Consider the following 17,416-nt stretch of genomic DNA (forward strand, 5'->3'; position numbering starts at 1 on the left):
GCATACGTGGATACATGCTGACCCGGGGGTTCCCCATGTTATCCTAGAGAAATTGTTCGCGGACCCGCTTCCTTTACCGGCAGTCACCTTTCAGCCGGTAGACCGTCGGGTGGGAAGCTTAGACTCCCTTAAGGCCACGAATCATGCTTGGCGGGAGTTGGCGAAGGCTCGGGGCTGCGAGATCTTGTACTCCCCGTTACTGCCGGTGGAGTGGGCGGTGTGGCTCCCCCCGCTGAGAGAAAAGGGTGTGACTCGGGCGCTGAGTAAGCTGGGCATTTCGCGGATGGCGGATTTGTTCGTTGACGGAGTGGCCAAGACGTGGGACCAGATTGGATCGGTGTCGCCGGCCCCCACGCCTCTACAGCGTTTTCAGTTCCATAGGGTGCGCGGTGCGCTCTCGGCCCTCTTGGGGCCGGATATGGCGGAGCCTCCGGAGGTCCTGGAACTCACTTATGTAATAAAGACCACGGCGTCAGCCAAGCTGGTCACGACACTCAAAAGACTGGGGGACCAGAGTATAGCGCACCGGTGCGACGCGGCGAGAACGGCATGGCAGACGGATCTTAATATGGAGATCACAGACGAGGTGTGGAAATACTGCTGCGCCAGCACCAAGAAGGTATCATTGAACGGCCGACACAGATTGGTGCATTTTAAATTCTTGCAGCGTGTATATTATACCCCGGAACGATTGCATAGGTACGGACTGCGCCAATCTGCGGAGTGTGAGCGCTGCCACTACCCTGTGGCGGATTTCATGCACATGGCCTGGTACTGTCCGGGGGTCGCCAGGTACTGGGCGGAGGTCTTCCGAGAGCTCAGTAAGATACTAGAGGTGGAGATTCTCCCTAGTCCAGCTCTGGCGCTGCTGGGGTATTCCAGACCCCTCCCGCCGGCATTGCACCGCCTGGCGGATATTGCACTGTTGATAGCCAGGAGGGTTGTGGCGATTTGCTGGATGAGAGGACCACTACCTACTAAAAAGCGATGGGCCAGTGACATGCTGTATTGCAGCACGCAGGCGGAGATATATAGTGAACTGCTACCACCTAAAAGCCGTCCCAAGGATTTCTGGGGGCTGTACAGAACGACGCTGACACCCGGGGACCCTGAGTTGGATAGTCAGGGGGGGACACAGAATGTGGAACCCTGTGGGCACGCAACAGCGGTGGGGGACCCTGGACATGATCAGAATACCGCGGAAGTGCGCCTTTGAGGCTCCCCTTTACACAGGGTGGTAGAGGGGGCTGCATGCGGAGTGTGCGGATAGATAAGTCTCTAGTTGGACTGGGTTAGTTTCGTGAACGGCCCACGTTGGGGTATGTGTGCTGCCAGGATAAATGTGGATCGACGGAGGGAGGACACTTGGACTGGGCACGCCGAGATTGTGCGATGATGGATGCGGGAGAATACGGCAGAGGCATGGGAGAAGACAGTGCGTGTGTGGTGGGTGGGGTGGGCGGGGGGGTAGCGATAAGGTTGGAACGTACCGGGGTTATGGCAGATTGGCGAAATGAGGCTGGCGCGTGGGAGCTCCTGCTCAACACGCGTACGCTCCTCTAGGGTATGGGGGTAGATACGGCTCTGGCCGGCGTAGGGACCTTGCTGGGGGCTACTTTCAGCGCAGATAGGTGCAATGCCGCCGGTCCCCTGGGATGTCGGCTAAATGGCTGTGTAAGAGCGCCCTCAACTGCTTGCGCGAGGAGCTGCGCCCTCGTCCTGGGAGATCGATACTGCCTGTATTGTTCCTTTGTGTTAATAAAGGTTTTGAAGAAAAAAAAAACAAAAAAAAAAACTTGTCACAGGGTGGGGTGCGTGGGTAAGTGAGGTGTGCTGATCTCACCAATGCTGTGATGAGCTGGGCGTCAGCGATTGACAATCAGCCCTATGAACTTCAGGGCTTAAACTAAAGGGCTGACTCTATCAGTACTGCTTCCCCTTAATCTCAGAGGGAGTATCCTCACAAGTCGTTTCTGAGCTGATGATATTGCTGACTTCAGGTCTGTAAGACCTTCAGCTCGGCAAACCTTGACTGCAGAGTGGCTGCACATTAGCAGAAGTTAAAGTGCCTGGCTTTGACATGATAAGTGTGCATCAGGCTGACGTTTGCTTAGTCTGACAGACACTCATCATGCTCTGGAAAAATGATGGGAAACATAGTCCTGACACCCACACAGATGGGCCACCACTGATTGAAGCCAACATTTACAAAGATTTGTGTAGGTTCTCATGTGATGCAGCCTAATTTTAAGTTGAGCCTATATGCCATTATAATACATAGTAGATCACTGGGCCTGTTTGCAGCACTTTGCAACACACGAGCAGCAACCGATCCTTAGGACTCATGTGTTTGTGCTATTCTTTATGTTCCACTTTGACTATCTTATTTTGCATAGCAACATATAATATGCCATACATCCTGTTGTCTCCCATGTGGTCTTTGAGGATACACAGAGCTATTTTAAACCAATCAATTAACATATTTATAGATTGCAAAAACCATAAAAGTGAGAAAGCATTTTAAAATGGCAAGCTGCCATCAAGGCAGCAGTTAGACACAAGGCTTCTCATTGGTGACTCTGCTTTCCCTACCCACTGTCCCTTGTAGGGATTTGTGTAATGTCTTAGGTTTCCTCATGTTTTCTTATAGAGTGCAATGTTTCTACAAGTGATCAGACCCTAAGAGACCAGACAATACCTAGAACAGATGTACACTCAATTAAGCAGATGTGAAGAAATACCCTTGCAGTGTGAGTATAAAGGAAAGGTGATCTTAATTAAGAAACTAATTTAATCTGTACAGGAAAAGAATCCACCATTGTGACACCCACAATGAGAATGCATGCCCTTTCCAACAATGTTTCTTAAACATTTGAATACAAGGCCTCAAATTTAATTTTGGTGCTATAGGATCCAATATCGCGACTGCGGGCCCAGCAACACATCATTTTAGTTAGCGACTTAAGTGGTATCTGATGGGGAAGACCCTGTCTGAGGTTCTAAATAAGAAGAAACCCCAAAAATGTACAAGAAGAAGCCAGAGAGACTGCACAACTTCATTTGAGTCTTGTAGCCCCTCAACTACTTCCTCTTGAACTCTCCATAATGTGATTAGGAAAATGTACAAGAGTGATCCAGACTCCTAGGGCCTTTTTAGGAGTGTCCTGAGGTCAGAGTGGATACCTATTGCATCCCATAAAATCCTACACAAACGTGTTCAGAATTTTATTGGTTGTGATAACAATCTCCTACACCGGATTTTGCCTTGAATTTGGCACATAACATGTGCATTTTGGTGTTTACCACACCCAAATCTCCATGCCGGTATATTTTTCACTCTTTAAATCTGGCAGGTTTGACATGCTGAAATGTAATGAGGGATGAGGACAATATCACTCTTGGTAATTACCCATCAGAATGTATTGGGCCATTGTTAATCAGGCTGTCAGAGAAAGTTTATTAGGGAGGAAGACACACCATTCTTCTCATTAGACCCTAAGAAGGATGTGGCACAGTAGATCAGGATTATTTTTGCAACACACTCTGGTGTATGGGATTTCATCATCCAGACGTTTCTGGATTTATCTTCTCATTGAAATCAGGTTCCCCTAATGATACCAACCTGGTTAAGGTTTTAAATCTCCTTCTTCTGTTACCATTCTAGTGATTACCTCTATTCTCAATTTTTCCTTTGTCTCTGGCACATTCCTGCAAGGTTGGAAAGAAGGAGTATTGAAGCCCCTTCTATAGAAAACTTAGCTTAGATCCCAAAGTCAAAGCCAGCTACAGGCCCATCACCGTTTTATGTGCGGTATCCAAGACTCATGAAACGTTTCTAGCTGGCGGGCTCGCCAAATATCTCAAAGCTCAACATCTACTACACATTAGCCACATGAGCTTTGGGTTAGGCAAGGGGACAGAAGCCACTCTGGTCTCCGAACTGAATGATCTTACACTGGGTCTGGATCTTGGCATTCCCACCTGCCACATTTTCCTGACTTGCCAGCCACATTTGATACAGTTGGCGCATTATCTTATCTTAGTCAAATGCAAGGGTTTGTTGTGACAGGCTTGTTTCCTTTCTCTCTGGAAGAAATCAGTCTCTAATTCTTCCTCCTTACTGATCCAAATCTTTTCTGGCACACTGCATTTAGAGTAGACACTTACGCTGATCTATAGGACGGCCACGGTCCTATTTGCTCCCTGGATACATGCATATCCTTTCCTTCTCCTACCTAATGGAACAGCCCATGAGGCCAGTCCTGATTCACCTCTTCATTTTTGGGATTTTCGTCTTTGGAGCAGTTAAAAGTCTGAATTGGTGAGAGCTTTAAAAGACCTGCAACCCACATCTCTTTATCTTTGCCTTACTTGCCTTTAAAATGCTATTTGAGGAACTTAGAGTAAATCAAGATCTATGAATTGTTCCTCCCTCCTTTCCTTCATGAGTACCAGGACAATTGACCTCCGTGCAATTCAGTTCAAACGACTGAAAAACTGTCATTATATTGCATCACTGGTTATTTTGTTTGGTTCTGATGAAGGTGGAGTTTAAATTTGGAGTTTAGCCACTGAAACATACGTCGATGCTTTTTAAATTACTCACTGCTGCTGGCCATAGAAGATGTTTGGACTTTATGTGTACAGCAGGGGCCTTGTGTTTAATTCAACTGGACTTGACAGTAGTTTGAGTAATTCTGGAATGTTGATAGGAGGCTGAATCGATTGTGCCATATCTATTTGTCTCTGTACTAGATTTAAAAAAAATCTCTTTAAGTACTGAGGTATATGTCCATTAATTAAATTTGTATGAATAGAAATATGTATATCCTAAAATAAAAACGGTTGAAGAAACATTTAGTGTTGGGGCTTAGAAGAGATGTGCGTTTGGTGTGGCATGATAAGTGGGAACTCTTTTGCCCATTCAAAACCCTATTCTCTGCTTGGTCTGTTGTAGTGACAATTATGCTGATGTCAGGCAGCTTATTTTGAGATTCAGCAAATCGTTCTCTGACATCCAAGAAGCAATGACAAGATGTATTTTGCCCAAGTTTCAATGCATGAATGGCAATTTCTTGAGACTTAAGTGATCAAAATCTGAAATGCTGTTGCTAGGAAATGACACCCACTGGTCACCAACTTTTTAGCCCTCCACGTTGAGAAATGCACCCATACCAGATGAAACGCACAAGAGTCTAGTCTTCTGGGTGGAAAAGATTCTCACTCTAGCAACAGAAATCAATGGAGTGTCCTCTGTCTACTTAGCGTTTCATGCTACTTCAACACGGAGACTTCAAGAGGTCCAGAACATGGCCAGCAGGCCTTCTACACAATTTGTGGATGTATGACGGGATCTCTGAGGCTCGACAAACCCTCAACTGGCTCGTAGTTGAAAAGCTAACTTAATTTAACGTGCTGTGCTTCTGTCATAAAGTCTTTTATGAGAAAGGTCTTACCGTCTTCAGGAAGCAGCTACCTAGACACTCTCCTTTGTCTCTCGTAGTCTTTGCTATTGTTGACATATCATTGTTTTGAAAGAGCAAGACTAGGAGAATAAGCCTTTTTTGTGGCACCAGCCCTCTGGGATGCCCTTCCACTGTAATTTTGTCATAAAAAACCTGTTAATTGTTTAGAAAGGCTCATAAGACCCAACTTTTTTTTGCCGAGTCCCCTTCTTATTCTCTATTAGTGTGAGTGCTATCCGGCCCGAGGTTGATCGTTTATGCACGCTTTAAGAATGCCATTCATTCATACTGTATTCACTTGGAACCCTATGTTTTATACTGAGCCATTGGCAAGAGTCAACATAGGATAAATCAAATCGGTCGCACATGCAATGCAGTACCAGAGAGGGATGCACACTGTCAATCATCAATTCAATTTGCGCAGGCAATGGAACCACTAGTCTGAAAAATCAGGAAATGCATGTTGAAACTAGGTATGATTCTAGGGGGTGATGAGCATCCAATAGGAGAATCCTCTGAACAGGGGACTGGGAAGAGAGGCAGACAAGCTGTCACACTTTCAGGAGATTTGGGAATAGTCAGTTTATCCTTTTTGTCAGCAGGGATGTTTATAAGGCTAGGAGACAGACTTGTTTCACCCTGACAGAATTTGCCATTCTCCTGCCAGAAAACTGATCCTAATAAATCTAGACCTGTTGTTCTAGAATACCCCCCATCTGGTTCCTTAGTGGTGGCCCTAAGTTTATACATATAATGTTTAGTTTAGACGTTAACAAGGGAGAGGAGTTCGCCATGACACCAAACATTTTGTTCATTTGGATAACCGATTTCAAAATGGAGAGACCCGATCATTCTAATCCTGCTGTGGGATTTTCAGACTTCCCTGGAGGACTTTACTCTCCTTAAGGGAGTGGCGGGTTTCCATTAAAAGTATTCACTTAAAATTCAGTCCTTCCTTTTGGCCTCTAATTAACATAGCAGTTATTCACAAATGTCTATTGGTGGGCATCTTGCGGCCCAGCTCTTTCTGATTGACTGAATGGTTCATTCTTTAGTCATTTAATAACATGAAGGTCGTGTGCAGCCTTCCGAACTCAAATTAATCAACCAAGCATACCTCAATAAAAACCTTCCCAAGGTCTATAATTCATTGGTACTCTGTTTCTCCAGGAGGTTGTGGCAGAGATACAATGGTAACAATTCTCACCCCTGCTATGGCATAGAAATCAGGTAATAGCGAGAGACACTAGGGCACATGATGAGAAACCAGGGGTCAAAACCTGTCAAGCTGGACCCAGCTGCCATGTCAGTGATTATTTGTGCCATGTACATCTAAGACACTTCTGGAAGCTGAGGTAGTCTTGCTTTGAGATATTGATCCTATTGTCTGGTTAGATCTAGAAGGTTCTCCAAGTCTGATTGATACCAAGAAACCTAGCTCAGATGTGAGAATATCTCGTCCCTTCTATAGCAATTCTGTCTTGAGTCGGTGAAGTAATTCTGAGCAAGCCCTTGACCAAGAGGACCGAGGCCTGAAGTCCTATAACTGGAAAGTGATGTTGATGCTTCTTTTGGCCCTGAAGAAACCTTCTCCAGAGCATTGTTGATTTGGTGTTCCCAGTGGCATCCTGGTAGCTAGGGGTTTCCTGTCTTTATCAGCATCAACATGAGGGTAAAAAATATTGTGGTGGAGAGGCTGACTGGGGTCCTACCATCCTCACAGAGTTATTGTCCGTCCAAAAAACATACTTGCCGCAATATGACTAGGAGTTGGGGCTCCCTTCGCAGATCTAATTGCAGACTGAAAGCGTGCAATGCTACCATTGTTTTGTGCCAAACTGCAGGTGGTTAGCAGATGAGTGCATAGTTGTTTCCCTTGTCAAGAGTCTCACTAAATGCCCCAAAACCTGATACCCCTCATTGCAGGAATACCAGTGGATGGAGCAATGGTGATTCTGGTGTCCCTCTCTGGAGGAAGAGCCCTGTTTTTCTCTTCGAAGGTAGATGGTATTTAATAAGGCACTTGGTTCTGTTCATCTCCTATCCCTTCAAGTTTCCATTGCCAGATCTTGTTCTGGAATTTTAGAGGCTGGCATTACAGCAGAAGAATTTACATAGACGTAGCAGTGGCAGTTCAGGTAATTTGCAAGTCACCTATGTTCAAATCCTGTAACCATTATTGGGCTTGGTGTGTGGCAATGGAAGTTCATCTCTTGCATTGTGAATCTTCTCTACATTATGATTCTCAGGTGGAGGCTTAACTTTGGAGTTGGCCACTATCTGGAGTCAGTGGGAGAATATGGGTCATGAGTGAGCAATGGTGTGGATTCGGAATCAATCAAGTGGCATGCCTTTAATCTTATTCATGGTTTTATAGTAGCCCATCGTGTAATTTTGCATCAGTTCCATCTTGAGATGTGGCTTTGGTGTTTAATTCTCTTCACTCAGAAGAAACAGAATCTGTCTTGGAAGAATCTTCACGGTATGTGTGTCCAATAATGTTTTCTTCCTGGTGGTCATTACTGATGCAAGGCATTTGGTTTTTTAGGACACCTCATGTGCAGTGCTCCTTTCCTGAACAAGTTTAACATAGGCTGGTACTGAAGCACATTTTGCCTTTGAAGAGGCTGTGAATTTATGCAGATACCAGGAACAGCAGCATAAGATGCACTGTCCTGCTGGCTAGTTATCAGGTGTGCAGTAATTATGCACTTGGGCCAGTCTGCTGAATTTAGTAGGTGAGGCAGTGTCCTTGTTAGTTTTAGGTCAGTCAAAAATACACTTAGTCCATGGGTGGGTGGATTTCCTTGGCCTAAGATTTGCCTTATAAAGATTCCCAGGGCAAGTCTAGGTATGCTATAATATTGGTAGAAGGTCAGGGGCCTTGATTGGAGGGCATTTGTAGGCCTGACCTGTCAAGCTTTTTCCCCAGAATCAGTTGGAGGTGGAAGATGACACATCCTTGGAGTCTTTGTGTTCTGGATTTACTGTGGAAAATTAACTACATTTAGATGTTTAGCATATGCTGGTGTGTTGCATTGTTTGAATTATTACTAGGAAACAACCACAACCTCTTCATCCAGGTATATTATCTTTCTGGTATGAATGACTAAGTCATGGATGATGGTCAATGCAATAATGCTTAGATGACCTAATGGTCATCTCAATACTTTCATATCAAGTTGATTAATCAAAGTTCTTGAGGCGTGCCACCCCTCCCTACATTGGCTTATGACTTAGTTCTGATGATTGGGTAAAAACAACGCTAAAGTTTGGAGCAATGCAACATTTAGTGCATTCCCTGTTGTAATCATGGGCATGAAGGGACTTTCACTGCAGAAATCTGATTAGAAAGATTATGCTCTTATATGAAGCATTAGGATAAGAAAGACAGAATTGGAGTGATGGCATTATCAGTAAGTAATCAAAGCTGTCATTTAAATACACACCCCTACATACGGGGAGAACTTTCTGAACACAAATGCCCATCCCTCCTAGACTGCTCACCAGTAGTCCGAGTGGGGCAGCTTAAGCCGGGGCTTGGCAAGCTTCATCTGCTGCTCCTTAATGACGAAGGTCAACACTTCTTCATCCGAAAGGTGTCTGTAAGGTTGGCTGCCAAACTCAAAAAGCTCCCATATAGTCACTCCAAGAGACCTTAGGACAAATAAATAGGCATGTCAAGGGCATGACATCAGGGAGACACTTTCATGTGTTCAAACTGGACAAGAGAATCATTATACAGATGTGGAGTGAGGTGAAGGCTGGTTGTAGGAACAGATGTGAGGACTGGTGATGTAAACAGAATCTAGAGGTGAGAAGTGATATGAGACGATGTTTAGATGTGAGGAGTGGAAAAGATTGAATGTATTCAGATGTGAGGAATGGTGCTGGATGCAGGTGTTCAGATGCTGAAAGTGGTGAGGGAGGCAAGTGTGAAGAGTGCTGAGGGAGGCATGTATTTCATTTTGAAGAGTGATGAGGAATTCATATGTTCAGCTTTGTGAGAACGAGGAACACAGGTGTGATGGTGAGGGAGGCAGGAGTTCCTGTATGAGGGAAGGTAAGTGAGGTAGAGTTTTGGTGTGTGATGTACAGAGGAAGGCAGCCATTTGTTATGAGGTGTGGTAAATGAGGCAGGTGTTTGTGTGTCAAAAGTAATACGTAGGCAAGTCATCAGGTGTGAGGAGTGAGAGAGTATGCTGTTCAATGTGTGAAGAGCATTAAACAAGACAAGTGTTCACATGTGACGAATGGTGAGGTTTACAGGTTTTTAGGTGTGGGAAGGGGTGGGGTTGTAAGTGTTCAGGTATGAAGATTGGTGAGGGAGGCACATGTTCATGTATGTATCACTGAGTAAAGCAGGTAAAGCAGTGAGAAAAGCAGATTTTCAGCTGTGTGGCAGACTTGAGTGATATTGAGGGAGCCTAGCATTTAGATGCGTGCAGTGTGATAGAAGCTATGTTTTTGGATGTAAAGACAGGTGAGGGAGGCCCGTGCTGATGTATGAAGCGTGGTGAGGTGTACAGATGAGAGAAGTAGGTGATGTAAGCAGGTGTTTTGGAGTGAGCACAGGAGAGGATTCAGGTGCTAGGGTGTGAGGAATATTGAGGGATGTGTTTATTTAGGGGTGCGGTGAGGCAAGGAATGCAAGTGTTTAGCTGTAAGAAGTGATAAGCAACGCAGCTTTTGAGATATGAAAATTAGTTATGAAGGAGGCAGTTCTGGAGATGTGCTGAAGGATAAATAAACATATAAAAACAACAGCAAGCAAAGAAGGAAGATGGATTAAAGAAGGAATATAGGGCATGAGGGTGTCACACAATAAAAATAAGCAAGGAACACATTGAAGGATAGGGGAAATCATTGCGAACAAAACGATATGTGTGTGTGTAGTACTTTTCAGTATTATTTTTTGTTCAGGCAACAAAAAGAAAGCATCAACAACTCAGCATTCAAATGCTGGCAGGTACAATGTCACAATGCCACTTGAACTTTATAACAGCAACTTTACCAAACATTGGCAAAGCCAATAGCTCTACCCTATGCGAGAGCTATTGGCTTTGGGACTCTGCTTTAGACATGTTGTACACCAATGTGGCTGCTGATTAGCATGGCTAAAAATCAATGGTGTGGATTGGGGTTGGGAGGGGTGTATTGGTGTAGATTGGAGTGGGGCAGATTACAGTGGGGTTAGATTGGGGTCGAGTGGAGTGGGGAAGAGTGGAGTAGAGTTGGGTAGATTGTAATGGAGTGGGATAGATTGGAGTGGGTAGCAAAATGCCCTTCCTTTTTCCATTTAAAAAAAAGCCACAGCGCAATATACTTATAAATATTAATTTCAGCAGAAACTCTAATGGTACTGCCGTGCCTGTAGCACAACACGTCCTTCAGGGGTCTGTATTGAAGCATCTTAACCAACCCAGGAAACCGCAGAGGCAGAGAAATAAAAACCCATATAAGTCACTGAATGCAATTGTGTCTACTGATAATATTGGCATACTATGTCACTCCAAATAGTCTGCACATCATGCAGAGAGGAAACAATATATTCTTGGATATGGCTGGAGAAGAACTCATCTCTTGGGAACAGAGTCTTTCTGATGAAGTTAACCTTCAGTAAAAGAGGGCAATGAACAATGTCCTAGTGGCTCTTGCGAAGCAACTCCTTTTATTTGCTTCTTGTCATTCTTCTTTAAATCTTTATTTCGGCAATGTTTCAGCCATAAAAGAGTACACAGCATATTATACACATTAAAATTACAATATTAAAAAAGAGCACCTAAAATGACATAGCCAATGCAAATCAGGAATGTAAATCAATGTCTGTGTTAATATTAGTGTTAAGACACAGCATTGTATCTGAAACTGAGTTTACACAAGCAGAAAACATGCCCGGCTACTAGGCGGTATTAGATAGTATAAAACTCCTTTTAATCCAGAAAGCATGCAGATACTTGGCTAAGGCAAATACAATGTGACCTGCAGTTTCAGTCTTAAAAACCCTTAGTGCGTCGGAACATTTCCTAAATCCAAGGTTCCTACAGATAGGTACAATCCAATTCTGCCTCGCTCTGGTATAGAGAGGACAGAAAAAAAGGATGTGGCTTTCATCCTCTTTACTCATACCACAGCCAATACAATGTGAGGACCTAGTCGGGTACCATTTGCTTGTTAAACACGCTAGGGGAAGTGCACCAAACCTCCATTGTATATATAGCTTCCTAGCCATAACAGGGAAGATTACATCCATGAAATCTTCAAATGAATAAACAGATTTGATCTCAATGAATGCTTTCACCATGGTACCATTCTTTGAATCATGGAGCCACGCATTAGAGCATCGAAATCGATATAACTCAGTGAATGTTTTCCCTGAGATCTCTCTGCAAGCTATTGCTGGGTTCACCCACATATCTGCAAGACCCATGTTCATAAATTCATCTTTGATATAGGAAAGCCAGGGGATATGTGCTGCCCTACCTAATCTCAGTATTTCTTGGAGCTCTGTTTTATACTGCTCCAGCTCAGGTGTCAGCCAGATCCTCCTCCAAAACCTAAGAGGTTTGATAGCTAGTTCCTCCTGGATGGGAAGAATACCTAAGTCAAGCCTCAGCGGTAGTAGGGGTGTACTTTGGGGGAGCGCGAGCAGTTGTCTCAGGAAGTTGTTCTCAACTTTAGACAATCCTGGTCTAGTAACGTGCCCCCATAGTTCCCCTCCGTATAGTGCAGCCGCTCTGGCCCTCATCTTGTAGATTTCAAGACTAGGGCTGATGGGTTTAAAAGTAGAGGCGTTTGTCATCTTTAAGATTCCCCCAGATATTTGGGTCAGTTTAAGTTGGGATTTTGCAAGATGTGGGCCCCATGAAAGTTTTTCACCTAGGGTAACACCAAGATATTGAAAGGTGTGAACTCTCTCAAGTGCAACTGAATCAAGGGTAGGTGGTGGCCTAGTGTGTGTTGGGGGATTAAAAATCATGTATTTGGTCTTATCTACATTGATCTGTAGTCCGTGCTCCCTACAGAAGTTGCTGAATCCCTCCAATATACGTTGAATGCCCATTGGTGTTTTGGAAAGGAGCAGGGTGTCATCCGCAAACATTATAGCTGCTACTTTCCTACCTGCCAACCTGGGTGCATCGTTGTTAGGGACTGCGTCCAGGCTGGCAATCAGTCCATTCACATAAATACAGAAGAGAGTAGGGGCCAAGACACACCCTTGCCTGACTCCCTTGTTTACAGCAAACCTGTCAGACAGTACACCTCCTCTTGCACACCTGACCTGGGCAAAATTCTCGGTATGTAGCCTCACCAATATACCCAATAGGGAGATGGGTACACCTAGATCGCGTAAAACAGCCCAAAGTTTGCCCCTAGGAACAGTGTCAAACGCAGAGCGTAAATCAACAAATACCATGTGGAGACTGCCACCCTCCAACGCCACAGTCTTCCAATACAACATTACTAGGCGGAAGATCTGATCCATGGTAGATGTTTTACTTCTGAAGCCAGCCTGATAGGGAGAAAGGATATCATTCTCATTGATCCAGTCCTGCAAGCGATCTAAAATAAGTCTTGCCATTATTTTTTGGGGGACGTCAATGAGGCTGATAGGCCTATAATTAACGGGGAGCAAGGGAGAACCCTTCTTATATATCGGTACAATTTCCGCTCCCAGCCACGAATCTGGGACCTCCGTGCCGTGCAAAATTGAGTTAAAAAGTGCACAAAGGTACGGTGCCCATATCTTAGGCTGATCTTTGAGCAAATCCCCGGGTATCTTATCTATGCCCGGTGCTTTACCCAGTGCCAGTTTCCCTATGGCAATCAAAACATCATCTACAGTGAATTCCAAAGCTTCGGCATCCCCCGCAGACGGAAGCCGAAAAGGCAAGAGATCTAGATCAGAGGTGGCAGCGTACAAGGTTTTAAAATGGGATTCCCACACCCCCGGGTCAAGATTAGCTTCGATTGCATTGCGGGGTTCCGCGCACCCAGAATTCACAATGGCCCAGAATCTGTTCAATTCCTTATTAGCAAGGGCTGATGATAAACTTTCCCATCTCTCCCAATCCCAATCTATCCTTGCCTGTTTTAAGACTTGTTTGTGGGCAGCCCTAAGTGAGCAGATTGTTAGCTTATCACTGCCAGTTTTAATAGCAATAATCAAGGCAGTTTTAGCACTCCTGCATGCGGCATTATACCAGGAGGGCTGGGTAGTCCTTGGTTTCCTGTCGGAAACTATGGGGTTTAAAAAGCCTGCAAGGGTATCAACTAATTCCCGGTGGACAGTGAGGAAGCGTGCAGAGTTATCCTCAGACTGCCCTTTGTCCCAGATGTCACTTGCCATCTTGAGCAGGGGGAGAATAGATGAGTATAAGCTTGGCAGTGCATCTCGCCTTTCACATAGGGTTTCCCACTTAACCCTCCTCCTATTGTTGGTAAGAACCAATCCTAGATCGGCGGTTGGTTCCGTGTGGGCTATAGCAGAGTTTGGCATTTCCATTCTCATCAGTAGGGCGTTATGATCGCTGTCTGTTCTATTCATGACCTCCAAATCTATAATTTTGGACCATAACCTAGTCTGGACCATAAAATAGTCCAGATGGGATTCATGGTCTTTTTTATTATAGGTGCATTTGGATGGAATGTCCGAAGGCATTCGGCCATTAACCGCCCTAACTGAAAACTGCAAGGTTAGAGTCATAACCTGGATAGCCAGTGGGGTCCATGCCTTTGCATAAGTGGACCTACACTGTGGGATACCCCAAAACTCATCTTCTTCCTGCAATGCCCCCTCACCCAGCCCTGGGAGGGGCTCAAAGTGGCAATTGAAATCTCCTGCGATCACACAGTTAACATCATAGTCCAAAGATTCCAGGAAAGATGATAGTTCCCATACGGTGTTAGATTCCTTAGCCATAGCAGTAGGGCGTGAATATACATTCACAACTGCCAACTTATATGAGTTGGGCCAGGACAGTTGGACACAAAGGATGTCATCCGAATTGGTCTGGATCAAATCCACACTACAACCCAGGTGTACACCTATCCATGTTGTCAGGCCACCAGAGGGGCGGCCCTTGCCTCCCCACCGAGCTGCGATGTTAAAGGAAGCAAACCCGGCTCTATGAACCACCTCCCTGGCCCAGGTCTCCTGCAATAGAACCACATCAGCAGCGTCCACAAAAGAGCCCCATTCAGGACATGCCATCTTATTTGCTAAGCCTGCCACATTCCATGACAGTAAGTTCATATGTTGGTGGCGAGGTGTGTGCTGGGATGGGGGATCTAGTACAGAGGAAATGCTACTCTTCTGGGGAAGATCAGTTCCCCCTATAAGGGTGAAAATAGCACTATGGGAGGTGGCTGGCATTGGAAGGGAAGCAGAAAACTGCAGGGAGTACGCTTGGGGATTGCCATTAATACTGCTGAGTCTGGTCTCCCCTGTACTAGTGGTGCACCCCATGGTGTCAAGAGTCAAATTCCCTTCGTCATGCAGCCCAAAGGGCTCTAAACCTAGAATACTATCCCCCATAGAATCCTGAGCTACCTGGGTTGGCTTGGCCAGTCAATCGACCTGGTCGAGGCAGCTAAACCTGTTTGAACAGACAGGATAAGCCCAGTCTGCATCAGAGGGCAGATGCCTTGATTTCCCAGCACCTCCCCTTTGTAAATGCGGAATATATATCCAACCGCTCTCTTCTATTCTCATACGATCATTTGGGTAGAAGTAGGAGAGGGGGCGAACCCCAATAGTGGTGTCTAAGCGTGGTTTTTTCCAGTTGCAGATGTAGTCTGCTATCCTGGTGTGACGGATCCTTTCCCCCGGTCCCCAATCCCTCACGCCCACCACCCGGATTACCTCCTCTCCGGAACTGTCCCTTCCCGGATTCCCGATTCCGAAGGATCTCCAAAGCGTCCGTGACAACGGAATCCCCACCCCTCTCTCTCTTTCAGGGTCCAATCAGGAGTGACGACGGTGCGGAAGGAGTCGCCCGATGCCCCGGAAGTCCCGCCTACCTACAACCAGACGCCCACAGAAAAAGCGGATCCGAAGAGACTGGAGGAGTCGAAAGATCGTGGCAGGAACTCTCGGCTGGCGAGCACGTGGAGAACGAAGACGGAAGTGGAGAACTCGAGGAGTGGTCAGAAGAGTGGTGGAGTCCCACGGAGGAAGCTGGAGAGCGGCCGTAACTCGGAGGAGAGTTACGGCGGAGCGCGTGAGTACCTTCCACCATACCCTCAGTCTGTTAGAGTACTCCATGTACCCATATAATCTTCCCTTATATATAGCCTCTCTCTCTTCACCATCCCGTCCCGCCACCTTGTAACTTATGTACAGCACCCTACACCGTGTACAGACCCTGTTCTCACGAACCTTCCGAGCACTCTTCCTTTACCAACCCCTGCCTTTCCCCCTCTTACCCTTTCCCCACACAGTCTGCTTACTCCTCTTCACCTTGTGGTAACGGGGCCAGCGTCTTCATCTGAGTCCCAGCAGGACTAACGGCTCCTCTTTCTTTCTCTTTCGGTCCTCCGAGGAACTTCCACACTGTCTAGGGTCGCCGATTACAACCCAGAACGGAGACGTCCCTGAAACACCGACCCCGACGACCCGACCGCGACGAGGAGTTCTTCCACAGCTACATCAAAACCCTACACCTGTGTAAACAGAACTTCTGTTCAATAAAACAACACTATAGCCCACTATATCTGGCCTCCTCGTCTGACTTTCCGGCCCGCAATACCCACACGCCGACAGGTGGTGTCAGAAGTGGGATCAGCTGGAGACATGGAGGCCGTACTGCAAAGGATGGCTACCTCCCAAGAACAATTAGGGACATTGATGGAACGCTTCCTGAAAACCGCCGAAAACGATCGTGGGCAACTCCACGATGTCCTGAAAGGCCAGGGAGACACCCACGAACAAGCCATGGGAAAATTGACCACCGCCCTCGAGCAACAGAGACCCACAACCTCATTACCCTCGGTGGTCCTCCAGAAGTTCGTGCCGGGAGAAGATCCGGATTTCTTCTTTACGAATTTTGAAAGGTTAGCCCAGGCTGCGTCATGGCCTGTAGACCGTTGGGGCCATTACCTGGGCCCTTTACTGACTGGTGATTTACAAGCCGCTTACCAACAAGCCAACGTGCAAGGCACCACTCCGTATGCGGATATCAAAACGTGCATATTGGAACGATTGGGCATCGACGCAGAGGCCTACCGGGTGAGGTTACGTCAGGTCAAAGAAAGACCACAAGAGACTCCTCGAGCACTATCGTTCCGAATCAAGGATCTGACATCTCGGTGGCTGAAACCCGAAACGTCCACCAAGGAAGAGATCCTGGAAAAGATCCACCTAGAACAATTTCTCTCGTCTCTACACCCCGGTACCCAAAGGTGGGTACGTCAACATGCCCGTCTCACCTTGGATACCGCCGTGGAAATAGCCAGTGCCTACAGTCGAGCACAGGAGACCCCACGAGGCAAGGAGGAACATCCCCAGAAACCTCCTCTCACCACCGGCATCAGACCTCTCCGCCCTCTTCTACCTAAAAGACCCGTGATGACCCATTTGTTTCCCACACCGGTGCCTACGCGACCTACCAACCCTGGACCCCAATGTTACGGGTGCGGAGGTTTTGGTCACATCGCTCGCATGTGTCCCCACAAAGAAGAACCCATGGAGATTGGTCTGGCCAGGAACTACGTTTGTTCCGTACCCGGTTCTGAACCACCCTCCTTCCACCGACCCGTAACCATAAATGGACAAACCCTCACAGCGTTGGCAGACTCTGGATGTCGACAGAGTGTTCTCCGACCCCAGGCCCTGCAGACACCCGCCGAACCTCCCTCTGGAACGGTTGCCATTCAATGTGTGCACGGCGATACGAGAAGATATCCCACCACCCAAGTCCAAGTCCAACATCCAAAGGATCCGGGAACCA

The 17,416-nt window shown here is 46.4% G+C and overlaps 1 protein-coding gene across 2 annotated transcripts in view; it reads right to left on the bottom strand.

Moving 5' to 3' along the window:
* LMTK3 (lemur tyrosine kinase 3) overlaps positions 1–17,416 on the bottom strand; it is a 196,895-nt gene that overhangs the window by 68,506 nt on the left and 110,973 nt on the right. For both annotated transcript variants that reach the window (XM_085616455.1, XM_085616454.1), the window contains exon 11: positions 8,973–9,122. In XM_085616455.1, the coding sequence (XP_085472581.1) occupies positions 8,973–9,122 (150 nt within the window). The remainder of the gene's footprint in view (positions 1–8,972; positions 9,123–17,416) is intronic.

This window comes from Triturus cristatus, chromosome 7 (genome assembly GCF_964204655.1).
Source record: "Triturus cristatus chromosome 7, aTriCri1.1, whole genome shotgun sequence".
In the NCBI taxonomy this organism is placed as follows: Eukaryota; Metazoa; Chordata; class Amphibia; order Caudata; family Salamandridae; genus Triturus; species Triturus cristatus.